This window comes from Electrona antarctica (genome assembly GCF_951216825.1).
Source record: "Electrona antarctica genome assembly, chromosome: 23".
Classification (NCBI taxonomy): Eukaryota; Metazoa; Chordata; class Actinopteri; order Myctophiformes; family Myctophidae; genus Electrona; species Electrona antarctica.
The window spans coordinates 37,626,357-37,637,260 of NC_136804.1; the positions used below are offsets into that span (position 1 = coordinate 37,626,357).

Genomic DNA, 10,904 nt, shown 5'->3' on the forward strand with positions numbered 1-10,904 from the left:
GGCGGGAACCCCTTTTGGTGTTTTAAGCATTATGTTGTACTTTACAGTAGCTGTTGAAAAATAGCAGACCTACAAGCTCACTACGAGCTTGTAGGTCTGCTATTTTTGAAAAATCGTGAAAATGTGCATTGCTGAAATCTTTGAACATATATTGTTACAGAGCGAGTTTTTTAACTCAAGTCTTTGCTCATTTCATCATCCTAAACAAACAAAACAAATAAACCAAACATGCCGTACCATACACACCTGTGTAAACAAAACATGCCGTACCATAGTAACCATACACACCTGTACCATACACACCATACACACCTGTACCATACACACCTGTACCATACACACCTGTGCAGTGAAGAACGCTGGCGTCAAAGACCCCGAGGGCAGCGCTGGGCTGTTGAGTGCAATGGACCCAATGTCACTTCCCGCAAAAAAAAGGGAAGGGGCCGAGATCTCCAGGCCTTTGGGCTTCCTGGTTTTGGAGGAGGAGGAGGAGGGGCCACCGCCGGACAGGCTCCTCCCCCCCGGCGTGGGCGTGCTCCTCCCCCCCTGCGAGGAGCGGTCTCTGTCTCTGTGACCGGCCGACAGGTTGAGGGGCTGCGCGTTCTGCTCCGACTCGTCGCGAGTCTCTGGGAAGGGGCTGCGGCCCCTCCTCCACGCCACCGTGTCATGGGTCTCTGGGAAGGGGCTGTGGCCCCTCCTCCACAGGGGGGCGCCGTGGGGGCTCTGGGGCGGAGAGGAGGAACACCGAGGGGAGGGCGGGGGTGACGCGGAGCGGTGGGACAGCGCCGGCGACGCCCCGCCGCCGCGGTTCGGTACGAAGCGGATGACCGTGGAGTTGTTGTCGTCGACGACAACGCCGTAGTCGTGGTGGTGCCGGGGCTCCGTCTTGATTGGCCGGCTGTGCGGGTCCCCGGGCGGCGGGGGAGGGGGAGGGGGGGAGTGCTGCAAGGAGCTGACGGTGAAGGAGGAGTAGAGGCCCGAGTGGAGGTACTCGTTCCGTCCGCCGCGGACCGCGTCCTCGTCGCCCTCGCTCTCGGACATCGCCACAGACTCCTCGCCGCAGCGGCCCATCTCCACGGCCGCCGGGTCCATCTTCAGGATTTCGGGGAACGACACGAACTTGTACACGAACTTCTGGCCGATCACCTTCTTGATGATGTTCTGTGGAGAGAGGGAGAGAGAGAGAGAGAGAGAGAGAGAGAGAGAGAGAGAGAGAGAGAGAGAGAGAGAGAGAGAGAGAGAGAGAGAGAGAGAGAGAGAGAGAGGTAGAGAGGGGTAGAGAGGGGTAGAGAGAGAGAGAGAGGGAGAGAGCAGGGCTGTAAACCTTCAACCACGTCAGCTACGTTCGTTCACGCTGCTTGTACTAATTATGTTTTCTCTTGTTTTATATCATTATTATAAAGAACCAACATTCAACACCATTTTCATTTATTTGACTTGAATTGTTTAGTTATTTTGCAGATTATTAACAGTATATTATCCATCCATCCATCCATCTTCAACCGCTTATCCGTAGTCGGGTCGCGGGGGCAACAGCTCCACCAGAGAGCTCCCAGACTTCCCTTTCCAGAGCAACATTAGCGACTTCCTCCTGGGGGATCCCGAGACGTTCCAAGGCCAGTGAGTTGATGTGTTTCCTCCAACTGCGCCTTGGTCTGCCCCGGGGTCTCCTCCCAGTGGAGATATAATCCATCTGGTCCTTGGTCTGCCCCCCGGGGTCTCCTCCCAGTGGAGATATAATCCATCTGGTCCTTGGTCTGCCCCGGGGTCTCCTCCCAGTGGGACGTGCCTCGAGGACCTCCCTAGGGAGACGCCCGAGAGGGATCCTAACCAGATGCCCGAACCACCTAAGTAGTGTCAATTTCAGAGGTCCTTGGCATGAAAAAGGTTTGGGGGGGAACCACCACCGCTGTCTGTACCTTGTCATAGTAGTAGCGCAGGGCTCGGCTCAGCTTGTCGTAGTTCATGTTGGTCTTGTTCTTCCTCAGGCCCCACAGCTTGGCCACCTCCTCCGACTTCAGCAGCTTGAACTCCCCGTCGTTCGACGTCCAGCAGATCAGGTGCTTGTGGCTCTGGTCCAGGAGCAGCTGCAGCAGGAACTGCCACAGTGTGATGGCACTCTCCATGTCTGGGGAGAGAGGAGAGGAGAGGAGAGGAGAGGTGAGGAGAGGTGTGATGGTACTCTCCATGTCTGTTGGGGAGAGAGAGGAGAGGAGAGGTGTGATGGTACTCTCCATGACTGTCAGGGGGAGAGGAGAGGAGAGGAGAGGAGAGGAGAGGAGAGGAGAGGAGAGGAGAGGAGAGGAGAGGAGAGGAGAGGAGAGGAGAGGAGAGGTGTGGTGTGATGGTACTCTGTCAGGGAGAGGAGAGGACAGGTGTGAGATGTGATGGTACTCTGTCAGAGAGAGGAGAGGACAGGTGTGAGATGTGATGGTACTCTGTCAGAGAGAGGAGAGGACAGGTGTGAGATGTGATGGTACTCTGTCAGAGAGAGGAGAGGACAGGTGTGAGATGTGATGATTCTACTCATTCTAGGCCTGTCGCACTTAGCATTGCCTCATCGCCAATTATTTGCAAATGGTCGCAGTTTTTGTCCACTATGTTTTTATATTTTGAAAGTATAGTAGTATACACGTATTAAATGTATTTATGTATGAATTTTGATGTTATTTGACCTGTGTATTTTTTGTTTACAAAGTGTAAGAGGCAAACGGAAATATTTTTCCAACGTTCAATGCCAAAAACACAATGTATGTATTTTGTATGATAATGAATTGTCAGGTAAAATCTCCTGGTTGTAATAATAATAATGAATTGCATTTTGATTGCGCTGTTCCAAGTGCTTTACAATGGTTCATTCATTCATACATTGGGAGGTGAAGCGGCGAACAGTCGACGCCAGCGTCCTCACTTCCCACATTCACACACCGACGGTGGCGAGCTCACACCGACCGACTCATTGGAGGCAGTTTGGGGTTCATTGTCCAAGGACCAAGGACACTTCCACATGTGGACAGGAGGAGGAGGAGCCGGGATTCGAACCGCCGACCCAGGGGTCATTGGACGACCTGCTCTACCTCCTGAGCCACAGCCGCCCATGGTTGTGAGTGGTGACAGTCCTAGGTGGAGGGAGGGGGGAGAGGGGAGGGAGGGAGGGGGAGGGGGGAGGTAGGCACGGATGTACACCCACATCATGTGACTTCCTCTAACGTGCTCTCAAGCAAACGAGTGAGAAACCACAAGTACAGCAATATTGAAACCACCCTACACACACACACACACACACACACACACACACACACACACACACACACGATTCAAGAACATAATATGTAGTCTTCTACCGGACTGTAGTATTAAAGCAAAAGTTGCAAAACATTATGTTTATGAATGAAACTAGCAGTGCATGCATCAAAGGCTTGTGGTCTATAGATCATGTATAGATCTATAGATCATGTATAGATCTATAGATCATGTATAGATCTATAGATCATGTATAGATCTATAGATCATGTATAGATCTATAGATCATGCTCATGCTTGTGTCCGTGTAGATACAAGTATGTTGTGAGATTTCCACTTACAGTTGCATACAGGTGTGTGACTCATGCACCCGAATATAGCAGATCTACAAAGCTTCACAACACACGCAGTGCGATGCGTTGTGAGCCTGTAGATTGGCTGTTTTCTATTTACACCCGTGTGCCCTGCCTGTGAGTCTGACCAGGGCCTGACGGCGGTGGACTGAAGGATGTTTCCATAGTGATAGAAGAGGATGTGGTCAGTGACCTGGTGCCAAGACAAGCCCTGGATTAACCAGCGTGTTTACCTGAGACTGTCTCGCTCCGTCCACACACTGTCTCTCCTATGATTCTCCCTGTCTGTCTGTGTCCTGTATTTCTGTTATTTCTTTGCTCGTCTGTCTGTCTGTCTGTCCGTCTGTCCGTCTCTCTGTCTGTCGCTCTGTCTGTCTGTCCGTCCGTCCGTCCGTCCGTTGTCAACACTGATCACCCAGATAATTCATGCCGTATTATTGCCGTATCGATACAGCAGCCTCTGGATCCATTCACCTATCGTCCGGAGTTTCGATCAATATATTGCCATAATGATTAATTGAATGCACCACTAACACACACACACGTTTCCTGCAAAGGAGGCATGCGTGTGTGTGCATGTGCGTGTGTGTGTGAGGGAAGACCTGACTTTAGACTTAGTTGCATGGTGATGTCGTGCACCAGACATGGCGATGTCGTGCACCAGACATGGCGATGTCGTGCACCACACATTGCGATGTCGTGCACCACACATGGCGATGTCGTGCACCAGACATGGCGATGTCGTGCACCAGACATGGCGATGTCGTGCACCACACATGGCGATGTCGTGCACCAGACACACACACACACAACAACGACACGGAGCACATCCCAGTATAAATCAGGCATAAAGCTGTCTAAAGGAGGACTTCCTGTCATTCTGTTTCAGGGGCGTCTTCCACAGGAACTGCCCCTGCCCTGAAAGGTAGGACTTCCTGTCACTGGGAGCTGTCGGAAACACTGGACCCTGGGCAGGGGGACAAATGGAGGGTTTCCGCACGCACTCACGCACACTCACGCACACACGCACGCTCACGCACACACGCATGCACACACCTACGCATGCACACACACACACACACACACACACACACACACACACACGCACACACACACGCACACACACCAGTGTTGTTTTTGGCAGCAAATTTCTATTTTTGTTTAGTGATAGTCTTTGGAATGAAACTTCATACAGCCAGTTCTCGTCACATTTCAGTCACCTGGAATGTAGTCTAGTTTTCAGTCAACTAAATATCATAAGATTTTAGTCCACTAAATCTACAGTTGATTTAGTCGACTAAAATGTGTTTTGGCGGGCCTTGATGCCGTCGTAATAGATGATTTTACACTTGCTGAAAATAGCCAATCTACAAGCTCACAACGTGTCGCAGCGCGACGCGTTGTGAGCTTGTAGATCGGCTATTTTCAGCATGCAACCTGAACCAAGTGTAAAATGATTTATACGGGATCTCTTGTCCACTAGACCCTTCCTAACATTTTAGTCTAGTCTGACGAAATTGTCAATATATTTAGTCTTAGTTTTAGTCATCATAGCTTAGTTTTCATTTAGTTTCATTAGTGAAGAACATTCTTAGTTTTAGTCGATGAAATCAACACTGACACACACATATACACACACACACACACACACACACACACACACACACACACACACACACACACACACACACACACACACACACACACTGATAGGACACACACCGTTCCACACAACAACACATGGAGAAGGCATCCGTGTTCCCAGAGGAGGACGTGGCCTGATGTCATACTGCATACGTGATGTATGTTCTTGTGGTCTTTGGTGTTTCACGCTAATGAGCCCTGACAGCGAAGAAACAAAGCAGCGGGAACCGTTTATTTTGGGGATTTCATTCTGGGGAAGAAAGGGATCTCCGCACAGAGGCTGATGAACACTTCATTTTGCTCTAGAAACCGAAAGGTGCTTCTCAATTTTTATTTTATTTCAAGGACCAAAAGGTCCAAAGAGGTCCAGGTGTTATTGTGTGCAAAAGCACATTATTGGCTATATTTCCCCTAAGCCCTCAATGAATTGAATTGAATTGCATTGAATTGAATGGGGCTATGGGGTGTTGTGCTAATTCGCTCAAAAATCAATCCATTTTTATATATCATCTCTTCATAATGTAAATAGTATCCCAAGCGGCACACTTTACTACTTATTTCGATGGAAATACGCGAAATAGCACAAAAACCCAACCCCCCGTTGAGGGCTTATATTAGGGGAAATAGCCAATAATGCACTTTTGCACAAAATAACACCTGGACCTCTTTGGTGGGGACTTAACAACTACAAATAACACCTGGACCTCTTTGGTGGGGACGTAACAACTACAAATAACACCTGGACCTCTTTGGTGGGGGATGTAACAACTACAAATAACACCTGGACCTCTTTGGGTGGGGACGTAACAACTACAAATAACACCTGGACCTCTTTGGTGGGGACGTAACAACTACAAATAACACCTGGACCTCTTTGGTGGGGACGTAACAACTACAAATAACACCTGGACCTCTTTGGTGGGGACGTAACAACTACAAATAACACCTGGACCTCTTAGGTGGGGACGTAACAACTACAAATAACACCTGGACCTCTTTGGTGGGGACGTAACAACTACAAATAACACCTGGACCTCTTTGGTTAACGACTACAAATAACACCTGGACCTCTTTGGTGGGGACGTAACAACTACAAATAACACCTGGACCTCTTTGGTGGGGACGTAACAACTACAAATAACACCTGGACCTCTTTGGTGGGGACGTAACAACTACAAATAACACCTGGACCTCTTTGGTGGGGACGTAACAACTACAAATAACACCTGGACCTCTTTGGTGGGGACGTAACGACTACAAATAACACCTGGACCTCTTTGGTGGGGACGTAACAACTACAAATAACACCTGGACCTCTTTGGTGGGGACGTAACGACTACAAATAACACCTGGACCTCTTTGGTGGGGACGTAACGACTACAAATAACACCTGGACCTCTTTGGTGGGGACGTAACGACTACAAATAACACCTGGACCTCTTTGGTGGGGACGTAACGACTACAAATAACACCTGGACCTCTTTGGTGGGGACGTAACAACTACAAATAACACCTGGACCTCTTTGGTGGGGACGTAACAACTACAAATAACACCTGGACCTCTTTGGTGGGGACGTAACAACTACAAATAACACCTGGACCTCTTTGGTTAACGACTACAAATAACACCTGGACCTCTTTGGTGGGGACGTAACAACTACAAATAACACCTGGACCTCTTTGGTGGGGACGTAACAACTACAAATAACACCTGGACCTCTTTGGTTAACCACTACAAATAACACCTGGACCTCTTTGGTGGGGACGTGTACAGATGGAGAATAGGATGGTTCCATCTGAGCATTCTCAGAGTTACAACAACAGACCAGACCAGGGGGTCCCTGGACCCCCCCCCTTGAGAACCACTCCTAGAAGATTTCAATATCACATACATAGGCCTATATACACAAGCCATGCATATAAGTTCTTAATTAGGCTAATACCTGTGGAATTACAATGACAGCATGAGAGCTGAAGTGTCTTTGACTTACTGTGTGTGTGTGTGTGTGTGTGTGTGTGTGTGTGTGTGTGTGTGTGTGTGTGTGTGTGTGTGTGTGTGTGTGTGTGTGTGTGTGCGTGTGCGTGAGTGCGTCCAAGCGCCGCTCGCTCATGTGTTTGTGCCATAACAAATTACTCTCTCTCTCTCTCTCTCTCTCTCTCTCTCCAAGCGCGCAGCCAACGGAAAAATCAACTCGCACTGCATGCAGTCGCAATCATGCGTTATGCGCGCGCGACGCGCGCTCATCCACACATACATTGGACACCATAGTGACTGATGATGTGATGTCATCTAGTCTAGTTGTAGACAGTAATAATAATAATAATAAATATCTGTTATCAAAGCAGGTTAACTCTCTTCCAGGAGTTGTATAAATGCTACACCCATCCATCCCCAAGCCCTCTGCTCTGCTGTCGGAGAGCCTATAGCGGTGTGAATGTGGGGAGGCTGGGAGTCAAACCCTCTACTCTGCTGTCGGAGAGCCTATAGCGGTGTGAATGTGGGGAGGCTCAGGCTGGGAGTCAAACGGTTCTTTGTTTAAACACCCCAGTGAGTCATTTTCAAGATGTTGTCCGCTGCCAGTTTCAATCCGGAAGCGCATGGCAATTAGTCTGCTCAGCTCCAGACTAACCAGAAAGTCTACTACGGCTTTTTACATTTAAAGGGGCCACGAATGCATTTTCACCACATCGACTCACTCTGTCCTTCCTGACTGAGACCCAGTTTGGGGGAACAACACGAAAGTTACGGAGGGAGGGATGGATCTGCAGCTCTCTACGGTACGCAGTGTAACTAACCCAATATCCGCAACAACATTTGGTTACACTGTTACAGTACAAGTGGATACATTACAGTGTGTAGTTACGCCACACTTGTGCATTTCAAACTCCATTATTTGTGCAGAGATCATGTCCTTCTTTCTGCGTCTCTCATATTTCACCGATATGTTCCTTCCGCCGCCAGGCTGAGGCTAGCCGTACCTCTGATACTCAACTGAACTTGAGACCCACTTCTTTTGGCTGCCCACCAACCAACCAACAAACCGCGCACGGCACGCACGCACACGGATATAATGTTCGTATACAGTTATTTATAATAGCCTAAAAGTGGGATTTAGAAAGAACAACTAAGTACATACCCTGGTGTGGACGGACGGTGTGTGTGTTCCTTCCTCCGTAGATGTTACTTAAAGGGCCGAGTGTTCTCCATGCTGATGCCGTCTGGTGTGGACTGCTCTGCGGGGCTGTAGTCTGGCTATAGGACGGTCTGGTCTGGACTCTGGACTGACTGCTGTAGTCTGGCTATAGGCCCGTCTGGTCTGGACTCTGTACTGTCTCTACTCTGCGGGGCTGTAGTCTACTATACCTATAGCCTAAACTGTAAGAGGATCCGGAGCTGCTCTCTCTCTCTCTCTCTCTCTCCCTCCCTCCCCTTCGGAGCAGGAAGTCGCAGCGCAGACAGAGAGCCGGCTCACTTCCTCTCGCGCATTATTCCCCAGGCGGCGGCGCTGCGCTCGGCCGTCTGTGTAAACACCGCTTTTCCTCCTCCACTCTGTTACCGTGCGTGTGTGTGTGTGTGTGTGTGTGTGTGTGTGTGTGTGTGTGTGTGTGTGTGTGTGTGTGTGTGTGTGTGTGTGTGTGCGTGTGCGCGTGTGCGGTCACCCACTCGCGCGCGCACACACACACACACACACACACACACACACACACACACACACACACACACACACACTCTCTCTCTCTCTCTCTCTGTCTCAATTTGGGGCTTTATTGGCATGGAGATGTAAATATACGTTTACTTTGCCAAGAGTGTGATCAAAACTAAGAAATGTGCTGCATGTAGGCCTACAATTAAAATAGAATATTGCAAAATGTGTAAACTGCAGCTCAGCCTGTCACAAATCAACTCTCTCTCTCTCTCGAATTGAAATATAGAAAACTCACACCCATGTGAAGTGATTGTGATATATTCAAGTCTAACTCATGTTGATTAGGTGCATATGGTGACAAAACAAACATTAAATTCTCTTTTTTGTTTAATGGCATTTAATGTTTGTGTTATATAGGGACAAGATGACGTAAATTGTCCCTTCATTGTCAATGGCGTTTATAAAACAAACATTGAAATTTGAACTAAAAACAAACATTAAACCTGTATATAGGAGCCCTCAAAAATAAGACATGCCTATAGGCCTATACAGTAATGTGAAGTTACAGGCCTAATAGCCTACAATATAGAAATACAAACATATTTTCAACAGTTTTTATTGTATTTTGACACTTGCTTTGGCAATGTGAACGTATAGTTTTCTCATGTCAATAAAGCTCATTTGAATTGAAAAAAATGTGCGTGCGTGCATGTGTGTGTGTGTGTGTGTATGGGGCACACATCTCTTCATACTCTGTCTGTCTCCCTCCCGAGCTCTCTCTCTCTCTCTCTCACACACACACACACACACACACACACACACACACACACACACACACACACACACACACACACACACACACACACACACACAAACACACACACACACAATATTATTGCAATTCAGCCGACTACCCTCAGTGCAGGGCCAGCTGACGTCACTTTCTTCCTGTTCACCGGGAGGGGTTCCTGTTTCTACACAGTGACAGTGAGTCACACACACACACACACACACACACACACACACACACACACACACACACACACACACACACACACACACACACACACACACGTATACACACACGCACACACACACACACACACACACACACACACACACGTATACACACACACGTATACACACACACACACACACACACACACACACACACGTATACACACACGTATACACACACACACACACACACACACACACGCACACGCACGCACACACACACGTATACACACACACACACACGCACACACACACACACACACACACACACACACTAATTCTGTTGTATTTTTGTTGTCATGTCTAATGGCTCATATTAGTCCATGCAGGGCCAAGACATCAAATGTAACCTTTCTTTTATTTTTATTCCTATACATCCCTGAATTTAGCTGGAACAGAATGAAGGCCCTGCAGGTCAGAGGACTCTGCACAGCGGACTGTAGTCAACGGCCTATCCTCCATGAAAATGACTGATAGATATAGGCATATAAAGTAAGTATACCATGTTTTTATATGATAGACCTTGCCAGGGACGTGCACACATAGACATCAAAGGGGGCTTCAGCCATTTTTCACCCCTGTGTCAATTATTATCTAATGTGATCCTGGGCTCTAGACACCCTCCGCCAACCTGGTCCCCATATATGGGGCACATGGGGAGAGCAACGGACTTGAACTCGTGCTTCCTTCATGCCTGAGTGTCCAAGTTGCTCCTTTACACCTGACAGGGGGGCGTTTCCCTGGTTGGACATATAGCGCGTGGAAGGAACACGTTATTCCAACCAGTTCCTTTCCCCTCCATCAGGCGCCCCGGCTGGCCAGGGGGAGGCAGTTTAGAGACCAGGATTATACTGCATGTTTTTTGTGAGGGTACCTACCCTAGGGGACACGGGGAGAACACGCAAACTCCACACAGAAAGGCCCTTTCGCCAACCCCGCCTCGGGTATGGGCACTGATGACGCGGAGGAGAGAGCACGCCGTCAGCGCCCACAGCGTCCC

The 10,904-nt window shown here is 48.7% G+C and overlaps 1 protein-coding gene across 1 annotated transcript in view; it reads right to left on the bottom strand.

Moving 5' to 3' along the window:
• Nucleotides 1–8,523, bottom strand: part of elk3 (ETS transcription factor ELK3) — a 15,828-nt gene extending 7,305 nt beyond the window's left edge. The window contains exons 1-3 of the mRNA XM_079493911.1: nt 8,378–8,523; nt 1,920–2,128; nt 343–1,161 (exon numbers count right to left, since the gene is read on the bottom strand). Coding sequence (XP_079350037.1) covers nt 343–1,161; nt 1,920–2,126 — 1,026 coding nt within the window. The 5' untranslated portion in view covers nt 2,127–2,128; nt 8,378–8,523. The remainder of the gene's footprint in view (nt 1–342; nt 1,162–1,919; nt 2,129–8,377) is intronic.
• Nucleotides 8,524–10,904: the final 2,381 nt, after the last annotated feature.